The sequence below is a fragment of the Salvelinus sp. IW2-2015 genome, linkage group LG35, assembly GCF_002910315.2.
Source record: "Salvelinus sp. IW2-2015 linkage group LG35, ASM291031v2, whole genome shotgun sequence".
Classification (NCBI taxonomy): Eukaryota; Metazoa; Chordata; class Actinopteri; order Salmoniformes; family Salmonidae; genus Salvelinus; species Salvelinus sp. IW2-2015.
The window spans coordinates 13,854,264-13,866,950 of record NC_036874.1 but is presented as its reverse complement, the minus strand read 5'-3'; the positions used below and the strand labels follow the sequence as shown (position 1 = coordinate 13,866,950).

Genomic DNA, 12,687 nt, shown 5'->3' with positions numbered 1-12,687 from the left:
TGTCATCAAGGCAATGGGTGGCTATTTGAAGAATCTCAAATATAACATTTATTTTGATTTGTTTAACACTGTTTTGGTTACTACATGATTCCATATGTGTGAAAACAAAGAAAAACCCTTGAATGAGTAGGTGATCTAAAACTTTTGAGCGGTAGTGTACATTCTACAGTTGAGAACAACTCGGCTAATCCTAACTGAGCCACATACTGTAAAGCAAAGTATAAATTCTGCCAGTGTAGTTTGGCTGGCTTTAGGAAGGGGATTCAGATCATCGATCCCAACCACTTTATTCACAGCCACTTAGCCTTTAAAGTCCTTATCGCCTATGAAGTTATTCTGCTTTAGGGGGACTGAGCCATGGGACAATGGCTATCAATAGACAAACCTGAGGGGCTTATTTGAGTGTGATAGGAATCACACCATCGAAAGACTATGCCTCCTATATTTATAGATTGGTCACTAGGCTAGCCCTACTTAGGTACAACAAAAGCCTCTTCATCAAATCAATACCTAGACAGTGCTGCTTGGAGCTCTGCAGTGAAGTATAAATGGGATAAGGGGATAAGGGGCATTCGTCCCAAAGTGTCTGTCAATTCAACTTATCGCCACCAGATGGCATCAGTTCACCTGATTCTGAATCAGTGGAAGTAAAGGCACTACAGTCGAAATGGTGGTGGAATTCCAAACTAAGAGAGATAACTAAAAATCCTAAGGGTTCACATCTCAGACATTCTTCTAATGAGGCTGGATAGGTGACATGCCTGCCTGCCTGACTGCTAAACCAGTGGTGGTGGAAGGAAAGGATTCAGGGGGTAAAATAATTTACATTGGTTTACACAAGCAGGAAGACCAGAGTGCCCCGAGAATGACACCTCCGCTGGATCAATATTCTAATTAATCTCATTTACACGGAGGCAGCAAGTGAGCAGCTTGTAAAAATAAGAGCAAAAAGCGAACTCAGAGATGGGAGGAACTATTATTGGAAGAGACTGGGCAGTTTTAGGGGCTGGATTCGCCCAACAGAGGGCACTGCATGTGACCACTGTGTTTTCATTAATGCCTGCAAGCAGATCAATGGCTTTATATGTTAAATACCTTGGACATTAGGGCACACCGTAGCARTATGTTTTGCAATAGAAAACGAAAACAAGCRTTTCTTATTGGACATTACATCCCTGCCTCCTGAACAAGACCCTGGTTAGTGAAAAAGCACAGTTTGCTCCAAACTTCTAAACTTTTTTTCAGTATGGCAGACTTTGAATTGCTTTGTTCTGTTGACTCTAAAAACAACATTATAAACTGGGTGGTTTGAACCCTGAATATTGATTGGCTGACAGCCRTGGAATATCAGACCGTATACCACGGGTATGACAAAACATTTGTTTTTCCTGCTCTAATTACGTTGGTAACCAGTTTATATTAGCAATAAGGCACCTCGGGGGTTTGTGGTATATTGACCACACCCCCCCGGCCCTTATTGCTTAAATATAACTCTTTTACACGCCATAAAGTTACAGGACACCTGTCATTTCCGTTGCAAAAAGAGACAGGTAACAATTTCCATTAGTCTCCATTGGCACCACCACTCGTTGCCTAGTAACACAGCTAAGGTAATAGAGGGAATGTGTTTTTTTCCTCCAGTATACCTCCACCGGAGCCTTATGTTCAGCTCTCTGACCACCACTAATTCTGTTTTCTACRTAGATACAAAGACGTTAGTTCTAATGGGGTGTATTCCAGAGGGGACAAAAATGCAATTTCAGAATGTGAAAGTTGTGCCCCTGTTGGTTATTACATTTTAGTTATACCAYGGCATTGTTGAATAATTAGCTAGGAAGGCATTCTAGAGTGGGCATTACATGTAGATATACGGGACAGTTGGAAAAGATATAGGACACYTCTGAAATAGTTCCAACAATAGGSGCCTTTTCCCCCATTCTAAACCCCTGCACCACGCAGACCATACTTGCTACAAAGTTACAGAAGGCCAAAACAACAACCACGCAAACCGAAAYAGGATACTTTGTAAACGCAGGTCCAGCGAGGGAAAGCTAGCTAGATAGCATTCATTTTCTTTTGCATATAATTTCTTTGCAGCATCTGATGACCTAAYGTGGTGAGTGATGAACATGAATTTCTCCGGTTCTTCATGACGCAGTTGAAGCTATGATGTCAAATCCTCCCACGTGTTTGTAGTGTGACCAGCTGTTTTCAGCAACTGGTATTGTTGAATTTGTTCGTCATATTGGCAGATTTGCTAGCAACAAACTATTTCGCCACAGTAGCTTCTAGCCTAGTGTTTGATATGCAATGCGATCTCCTCTACTGTAATGAACAGTGTCTCTTTAAGGACAAAGCTACTCTTCAATGCCAGGCAAAATCGCGAAGAATGGACAACTGGGTCATGTCTTTGGCAACCGAGCCTTAGTGGAGTTGCCAACAACCAGATGTTCTGAAAACCGGATGTGGGAACTCCGCTCAGAMGTTTATGTTCCGCCTGCTATGTTGGCTAGCTAACCGATAGAACTAATGACCAGGTTTGGTGGGAGGATGAAAAAKAATKAAYTTACTTATCAAAAWGTAAATATCAATTAAAACACGTAATTTCTACCGGTAAATATGTGCTTCAGTATTGTTTTCTCTGGCAACTGTAGTATAAGCGGGATAAAAGTYGTCAGTTATTTACAAGATAATATACAGAGCATCAGCGTTTATCCTTAACATTACTCTGGTAGAGGGCCTTTGTCATGTCAAATGTGACCCAACATTCTAACGGCAGTGACACCTGGGTACTGGCACCAGATCCTTCCTCACCTTGTGCTGCCTCTCCTTGGCAGGCTTGGTGTTGACCTTTCTCCAGGCGTCCAGCTCTTTGTCCTTCTGGTCTAGGTAGTAGCCTCGTACAGGGTCTCCTCCATTGTTAGCAGGGGCTCTCCAGGTGAGAATCATCTCAGAGCCAGTGCAGAGCAGCAGGGCGATGGCAGAGGAAGGGGATGGGGCAACTGGGAAGGGGAGATGTATTTGAAAAGAAAGTTTGGGCATGCTATACGTTTCCTCAGCCTGCCCAGAGACAAACAAAAAAAGTATTACATTTAGATAGATAGYTTAGATGGATAGTGTTTTTAATAAATAGCTAATCAGCTTCTATTCTTCTGTATTCCATTCTATTCTATTCTGTCCACTTCCATGTATCAGGTCAGTTAATTTAAGGCCACACAGGGTTCCAGACACAAAGTATTGGATTTCAGCCATATCATCAACTGATCCGAGTCCAGATTCGGAATCTGGCATCACTGTGAGTGGCAGCTAAAATGAGCGGTCATTACAATGTAGCAGCCTGCAGAGTGCATGTTATTATTATTATCAGACATGCTATTATAGGGTGAGACAGCAGTGAGAGGGGTCAGCAGTTATTGATCAGGTTCCTGCCTCATCACAAGTCTAYGTATTTCACTGTGTTTGTGGACAAACCAAAATAATTCAGGAGCCTACCCATTAGATCTAATACCTGTCATCATGTAATGGGTTCATGAGGCTGTTATGAACTAATGGTGAATTGAGATCAGGAATAGATTGATGAAGAGAAAGGAGAATACAGAGAAACAAGCCTTGGCTACTAACAAAGACTGACTGAAAAAGAAAATGGACTCCAACTAATTTACATGATCACTTAATATTTCACATTTACACCTCCTTATCCCGTCAAATTAGCCAGTGAAAGTGTAAATAAGAGATCACTATGAAAACATTCACAAGTATAAACACATTTCCCTGTGTCACGACGTGGCCCTTTTGGGTGTATATCGTGACCCCTCCCCCTCTCACTTTCTCTCCCACCACAGGTTTTTCAACGGTCATAAATTCCTGGGAGAAACTCTCTTCGCTGCCATGGAGTATTGAGGGAGAACAAAGACATTATTCTTGCCAAAACTCCTAATCCCCAAAATTTGACAATTAAACAATATTTCTATGCTTGAGAATGTGGGAATGGTCCGTGGACACTTAAGGGACAGTAATGTCGAGTTTGTTTCATTTGGTGATCTCATGAAGGACAGGAAACACACATTACTGTGTCTTTGTTTGTGTACACTTCTCAATTATGGGGTTTGCATCTGATGGTTGTATAAACTATATGATTGAATATGAAACTATTTGTGAGAAGATGTAATGTGATGTTGGCCTTCTAAACGAGATACTTGTTTAGAACGCCCCTGTGAGCCCAGACATTACATCAGGCGTCATGGAACCACCCTCCAAGGCGAGTGCTTATAAAGGACTTCGGACTAAATGTACATTAGTCAAAAACGCAGGGACAGGAGTTTCCACGTTGAAATGGCTGGAACTCTGAAACTTTCAACAGAGAAGAAGTACTACTCGATGCCAAAGAGACCCACGGCAAGCCGGACGTCTTGAATGGTTAAGAAATCTACAAACTAGAGTCAAGATAACGCCAGACGAGGTCCCCACGTTGGAATGGCTATCACTCTAGAGACCAAAACATGCCGKKTGACGCTGGTGTGTGAAGTGGTTTAAACTACAACTCTAGGACAAGACCAGAAAACATGGTAGCTGTCGCTACATGTTGAAATGGTTGGCAACTCTACCAAAGGAAAAGACCAGAGAACGTGGAGATCATTCCCACGTTGAATTGGCTAAGAAATCTACAAACTAAAGAACAATTATTCAAGCTGCAGCTGTTTAAATAMTTTAGTCTGGTACACGCATCCGATCTGAGAACATTTCCTAATTGTACTCTGAAGTATCCATTATAACAACCTACAACAGACATTGATCTCTGGAGGACAAACCAGAGGCGTTCTGTCAACTGACTATCCAGCAGACGGACCAGCGATCGCAGAGAGGGACAGCAAAGGCATACACTTGTAAATATGAAATTTGCAATTTCATTTCGAATGAGTGTTTGTTCATGTTCAAAGTATTAGCAATTTCTATGAGTGTAGTTATCAACCTTATTACAGTGAATCTGTCACGCCCTGGCCTTAGTATTCTTTGTTTTCTTTATTATTTTAGTTAGGTCAGGGTGTGACATGGGGAATGTTTGTGTTTTGTCGGTTTTGGGTGATTATATGGTAAAGGGGGTGTTGGGTGTAGTGTATGGGTTTGTGTTGAGTGCATGTGTCTAGCGTTGTCTATGTTGGTTTAGTTGTCTAGGAGAGTCTATGGTTGCCTGAATGAGTTCCCAATTAGAGACAGCTGATTTCTGTTGTCTCTGATTGGGAGCCATATTTAGGGTAGCCATAGGCTTTCATGTGATGTGGGTAATTGTCTATGTAGAACGTTTGTAGCCTGTGTATGTGCACTTCGTTTATTTAGCTTCACGATCGTTTATTGTTTTGATTAGTTCGTAAGTGTTTTGTTTCGTTTTGCCTTCTTCATAAATAAAAGGAGATGGCTTATTTTCCTACTGCTGCGTTTTGGTCCGTCAATCCTCCACACGATCGTGACAGAATCCTCTCAGAGCTTCCCACTCTTGAACTGTTCCCACCCCTTTCCTTTGTCTACCAAGCTGTCATATCGGCTTAGCCCACTAGGGACTTTTCAATCATGTCAGTATGACCTATTGTCTGTGTGTGTTTATGTAATTCTGTGATTGATTAAGTTAGTCAGTAAATAAATAATTAAGCCAATTTGTATATCGCTGATTCATGATCTATGCTAGAGTTCGTGCAGATATCCAAGGGTTTGCGACATTCAGAATATGACTGATGAGGTAATAATACATTAAYAGAAGACTGTAATCGATAAGATATGATATATTCGCGAAATTGACACTCTAAAAACAAAATTTGTCCGTGGTGCCCCGACTTCCTAGTTAATTACTATTCCGTGATTCGTTGAAAACAGACGGGGGAAAAAGGGAGAGACTATCTGAACTAGTTCTATTTGTTTCATTATTTCAGTTTGCCCTAATGAATATGTCCCAGGAGCATGTCCAACATTGTGGGTCAGTCAGCTGTTTTTGTCTGGTACTCACTGAGAGCTGCTTTCACCAGGATAGGGGGAGACTCGTTGGAGTAGATACTGTTCCCAGCTCGACCCACAGACTTCACTCTGAACACATACTCCTTCTTCGACTTCAGACCATTGACTGTAAACCTGAGAGGAAAAAACACCTCGTTTAGGCCTAGGTGTTGCAATGTCAAATTTGACTATTCATATAGCCCTAATGCCTAAACAATTCTTTCTACATTGGGATGGTTCTATGGACTAAAAAGCAATTTAACTGGAAATGTCAATGGAGCAGGACTAGGCTTAATCTKTGTCCTGGAAACAGTCCCATCATGTTCTGTTGTAGAATTAGTGGCAAGAGAGTAAAYTACAACATTTCTCCAATGCACAATATAAACAGCTTTCAAAATAGAGGAGCTCAGTTAATTTAAATGGCACAGTGAGTTCAGTACTGTACTTGGTGTTGGTGGTTGGTTTGTTGTTGACCGTCCTCCACTCTTGCTTCCCAGCCTCGCTGTAGTACAGGTAGTATCCCAGAATGCCTTCTTTCTCCTTGGGCTCCTGCCACTGAAGCAGGACAGCAGAATCTGTGTCTCGGATGGCCAAGACGGAGGTGGCTGGAGCAGGAGCAGCTAACAGGATAACACAGTGAGCTCAGCTGATTGGCACACTCTTAGGAAAATAAWAACAGTCTATCTAAAGCCATCCCTGTAGGAGAACCCTTTATGGTTCAAGGTAGAACTGTTTAAAAAAAACTTTCTTCCATAGAGAAGGTACTGAAGGAAGGATGAAAATGGTTAACTGATGAACCACTGTCCCTGTAGAATAACCATAGAACTGTTTTTTATTTATAACAGCATACACAAATCCATATCAATGGAACTAGTATAACATTAAAGAAAGAATACGTTTGTCCTCTCCCTCACCTTGGGGTTGTACCAGTGAGATTGGCGGGCTCGGCTCTGAGGGTTCGCTCACGCCAAACTTGTTGACGGAGCGCACCCGGAAGCAGTAGGACTTCCCCTTCTGTAGGTTAAACATGGGGAACCTGGGAGAGCCCACCGTGATGTCCATGCTGGCCAGCTGCCAGCTGTTTTTACCTGCAATGGACTGATGGACAGAAGGAAGTACGAACAGAGAGAGAGACAGGCAGGCAGAAAGAGACACGGAGGTAGATGGAAAGAGAAGTAGGCAGAAAGACAGACAGACATACATACACACAGTGATTAATCCAAGTGTTTCTCACTATTATTTCTCTTTTCTGCTCCATTAACTTCATTCCCATATCTTTAAGTCCTTTTTAAAATGTACATTTGAATAAAACCCAGTGTTTAAAAGGAGATCAGCGATTATAAAGCGCAAGCCCAAGGGCGAGCCGAGGATATTTKAATATTCCTGGGCAGAACAGAAGCGGGAGATCTTGGTAATTTCAGATGCTTTTGATGGATTGGACAGTTTTATTACAGAGTTACTTATAAAAGTCCAATAAAAAGCTATTTCCTGTGGCAGTTTGCCGCTTTTCTTCTCATTATTGTAATTGCAAGCTGTTGGGCATCTAGCATGCAGAGTCCTGGTTGATATTGAAGAACTGGGGCACTTTGGGGGAGATGTAAAATGAATGATCCCCCCCCCCCCCAACCAGAACTTTGACAAACTTTAGTCATTGTAAGACATTCATCAAAATAGGAACACTTTTGTCCTTTATAGTTTGGTGGCCATGTACGAACACACCCACAACATGTACTATAAAACCTCCTTGACGTTAAAACTAAACCAGAACAAAACTGTGGCTAATTCACAACCGTGAACCTAGAAAACCAAGAGTTATACTTTTAATCACCCCCAAAGCCTAGAGAGAGAGCTTTGACCCAGCTAACAATTATGGGGAGAGAGAACGTTTTTGTAATGTTACMGGTAATGTCCAGTTGTCCAGTTTTCCRTTAGTTGGGGGAACATTCTATGTTAGCTAAAACCTTGTGAGAAACCTTTATACATGTTTTGGTGTTAAGGTTAGGAGAACATTCCCTTAATGTCAAACAGAATTTATCAGAYTATAYAACATTAATGTTCTAGACGTRTTTTATGGGACGTTGCAAGAACATTAATGCGTCCAGTTTTCGAGGGTTAGGAGAATATTCCATCAACGTTTCGATATCTTTAGGGCATGTGMTTATTGGGCCAGAGGCCCTGTCCAGAAGAAACCCTAACCCCCCTCCCTAGGCACTTGTGTAGATCTGAAACAACCGGTTTGGTGAATACACTTTGAAGTAAATCTCGGCTCTGTTAAAAGTACACTCAAGAAAACATTTTATTGATCATAGTGATTCAGGGATATCATTAAAACAGGCCATTAATATGTTAATAGGTTAATATGCCCCACCAATATTAGGCAACTATACAGAAAACCTTTAAAATTGCTGAAATAAGTCAATAAATTCAAGGATGAGAGAATAATCAGATTAACTGACACCTGACACGGGCATGGTGGCGCATCGGGAAGATAGAAGTACGTTGAACTAAGGTTGTGAGTTCAAATCCCAGGCTAGGACATGTTGAATAATAATGACTGTATAAATGAACATGCACAATATAACCATGTGTGTTAAATATGTACGTTGAAAACACTATGTTAAAAGCACCGGTGTGAGTGAGTATCCCTAACATTGCCAGACAAAGAGCKATGAATGGGTCAGTGGTTCACCAATCAGGGACTTGATTGGCTCGGCATCAATAAGTGATGTGTAATAAAAAAATTTGGAGGGCACATGAATGTTCTTGCAACGTTCTCATTTAACTTGTCTAGAACATCTTATGTTCTGAGAACATGGTAACCATGTTCTGTGTATGCTTGGTGGGACTTTGATGGAATATTCTCTTCACTCACAGAACTGGATACCTAAATATCTTGCACCGTTCCAATGAAATGTGCCTAGAACATACGCAAAACATTAGGAACACCTTCCTAATATTTGAGTTCCACCCCATTGTGTCCTCAGAACAGACTCAATTTGTCAGGGCATGGACTGTACAAGGTGTCGAAAGCGGTCCACAGGGATGCTGGCCCATGTTGACTCCAATGCTTCCCACAGTTGTGTCAAGTTGGCTGGGTGTCCTTTGGGTGGTGGACCATTCTTGATACACACAGGAAATTGTTGAGCGTGAAAAACCCAGCAGCGCTGCAGTTCTTGAAATACTCAAACCAGTGCGCCTGGCACCTACTACCATACCTTGTTCAAAGGCACAAAAATATTTTGTCTTGCCCATTCACCCTCTGAATGTCACACATACACAATCGTTGTCTCAAGGCTTAAAAATCCTTCTTTAACCTGTCTCCTCCCCTTCATCTACACTGATTGAAGTGGATTTAACAGGTGACATCAATAAGGGATCATAGCTTTCTCGTGGATTCACCTGGTCAGTCTAAGTCATGGAAAGAGCAGGTGTTCCTAATGTTTTGTACACATAATATCTTAAGTTCTGAGAACATGGTAACCACGTTCCGGGTAAGTTCTATTTGACATTAAGGGAATGGTCTCTTGGAATCATTCCTTGCACATCACAGGAACGTTTGTTGTTAGTTCATGAGAAAGCAAATTAACTAGCGACAAGAGAGCAACTTCAAGGTCTCTCAGTTTTTAACGAKTGCACCGATGCCCACCTAAACTGACACCGCCAGTGTTTTTCCCCCTCCCCTTTAATCTTTATATAATGGTCAGAGCTCTTCATTAATTTGGCTCCGAGTCTACAACAGTAAAACAGATCAATGGGCAGCTGCGGGCTGACACTACACGCACTAAGATGGCCGGGTTGAGGGTTAATTGGACCTGCGTTTTAATGAATGTTTAGCTGGTCTGTGTGTGTGTGTGTGTGTTTCTCTGTATTGTGTGTAGGAGTAGGAGCACAGSCCTTAACTCACCCGCTCCACATAGAAGGTAAGTTGCTCCTTGCCTCTGGGCTCCGGCTCAGTCCAGCTWAGCACGGCGTAGTTGTCACTCACCTCACAGGCATGGACACCAGTGGGAGGGAATGGGACTTTCATCTGACCTGAGGTCAGAGGGAAGGAGGGAGGATGGGTGTAGAAGATAGTAAAGACAACAGGGGCATGGTCAGAAGGAGAAAACATTTAGAGACGGGGAGGATTACTATCTGAACTTGTCCAATAGGAACACATATTTTCATTTTCCATTGCAAATAGCTTTGCTACGGTGTACCCTGCTAAACAAGACCCAGAGCATTGGATCACATGACCAAGCAAGGGTCAGATATTAAAATGTGTTTTTTTTCTGAGAAACACACAGACTGTGTCATACACACACACACACACACACACACACACACACACACACACACACACACACACACACACACACACACACACACACACACACACACAAAAGGTTATTGATGAATTGAAACCTAAAGTTGTACCAGGGTGCCTCGAAAAAGAGAGTATGGCAGTCTATGAGGTTGAGATAGTTCTTTATTTCTCATCATAGTAGTACACCATTCCCTGGTGTTTCCATGGTGTTTGCCTCCTCCTCCCTCTTTGAGCTACATCAGGGTCATGTTATGATCCCTGTTCAGAGAGAAGCACGCTGACTACCCTGGGCTATAATGTGCATTTACTAGGACACCATAGGGAATAGTCCACCTAATGGAACAAAGTACATTGCTTTCACAAAGCATGATGGAAGATATGAAGAAACATGACGTTGTTATATTAAATATCATAGGCAAAATTGCCACGGGTGTCTTGTAGTAAAAAAAGATAGTGAAAGATAAGTGTTTCCAATGACAACGGTGTGCACTGTGTGATTTTGACCAATTGTTAGTAGGCATTGCCTGTCTGCTAATTGGTTGATGATGTCATTGGAAACTGTTAGGAATTTTATGAATAATGACTAAACAATGTTTACATTTAGATAAAACTATAACTAATTGAACTCTACACTGTATTATTATTATATCTGATTAATAATGTTAATTCATAAGGAAGGGATTATGTAGCATGAACAAGGAGTAATTAAAACATAATAAACACCATTCCAACTTAGTTGGAGAGGTGTGTGGTGAGGGTTATAAAGTAAGCAAAAAGGATCGTTAAACTATGGTTGAACCGACCCAACACTAGCCCTGAGATGTTTAGATAAGGCACTGAGTAACTTCTTAGGTCTTCCATTATCTTGAGTTGTCTGCTAAAGTGGTAATAAATTATAGTGAGCCTTCAGGAGAATAAATGATATTGTGTGTCATGTGTGTGCGCTGGTGAGTTGGAATTAACTTTTGAACCTGTTTTATCTTGGTCAAGAGGAGGAGCTTTATTCTGTAACCAATGACGTCATATTTTGTATATAAACTGTTGTTTGTGGTTAAATGGGAGCGCGCTCACGAGAATAAACACTATTATCTAATTCTAATAAGACTGGACCCTGTCTATTTTATGTTAATAAGTATCTTACAAATTCTTAGAAATAGACAGATTGATTTTAATTAATGAGTACATAAAGGAATTATAAAATTCCCCTAACAGAAACGCGTATCTTTTTTTACTACAAAACATAGAAACACGCCATTTTCACACATGCTGATGTTGGGGTGGTGCTGGAGATGAATATGAAGTTGAAAAATGTTACAATTTTAAACTGCAACATTTTCTTTCTGCCCCATGGCTAAAGTGTTGAAGTTAACTGTTTCCACCCCCCCCCCCAAAACAAATCACTTTCCACTTCCACTTATACTGTGTTTTCAAAATACCCCTCCATAAAAAAATTAAAATACCCCCCCAAAAAATGTAATGTTAAACTGTATAGAATTGCAGAACATGTGTTTTCAAATGTCAAAAGAATACCAAGGGGAAAGCAGAAATATGCAGTGATACTGTATCGTAACTATTCGGTCTAGGGTAAGCCGCTGGGGGATATACAATTGAAAATGCTGTAGTACCATAGCTACGAACACAGTCAGTAATAGTACTACAATGATGATGTATGTGGTTTCTCACTTTCCAGCTGGTCTTTGGTGATGGTGATCTCTCTACCTCTGTCCACCTTGATAACTGATTGAGAAGAAAAAGAGAGAAAAATAAAGAAATGAAATGTATGATAGCACAATGAGTAGATAACATGGAAGAAACCGTCCATACGATGCCAGCATGCCAGGGCTCAGCAGAGAGAGAGCTAGAGAGAGAGAGCTGGGGGAAACAGTCAGAGGCAAGCCAACCTTCTGGCCGTACTTCATCTGTGCCTAATGATCCACAGCATCTGACCAGCGCACCCATCTGTCCTCTCCGCTCCTCTCTCTCTCTCTCGCTCTCATAGCCCCCACCACACACACACAATGTATTCTATTTAGCCTATGTTATGTCTCTCTCTATGTAGTGACCTCTACCCAGAGTGTGTTCGGTGTGTGTAAATCTGAGTGTGCAGATTACCCATAGTTCTGGTGTGTTCTAAAGGGTAGGTGGTGATGACAGGCTTGGTGGCCTATGAGGGGCGTCCCACACCTGCCTGGTTGACGGCACACACCCTGAACTGGTAGATGGTGCTGTCACTCAGACCCCTCACAGGGTAGTGACATGCCTTCTGAATGGTGTCACTACAACTCACCCACTGCCCACTACCAATGTCACACCTGGGAATAGGGAGAGAGAGTGGAAGAGAGCGAGGGAGAGTGAGAGCGAGAGAGAAAGAGACAATGTGAGAAGGGAAAGGAGAAGAT

The 12,687-nt window shown here is 41.8% G+C and overlaps 1 protein-coding gene across 1 annotated transcript in view; it reads right to left on the bottom strand.

The window, feature by feature from the left end:
- Positions 1–12,687, bottom strand: part of myom3 (myomesin 3) — a 72,334-nt gene that overhangs the window by 17,435 nt on the left and 42,212 nt on the right. The window contains 7 exon segments of the mRNA XM_070437437.1: positions 2,815–3,002; positions 5,996–6,117; positions 6,428–6,602; positions 6,897–7,080; positions 9,887–10,014; positions 11,972–12,025; positions 12,401–12,600. Coding sequence (XP_070293538.1) covers positions 2,815–3,002; positions 5,996–6,117; positions 6,428–6,602; positions 6,897–7,080; positions 9,887–10,014; positions 11,972–12,025; positions 12,401–12,600 — 1,051 coding nt within the window.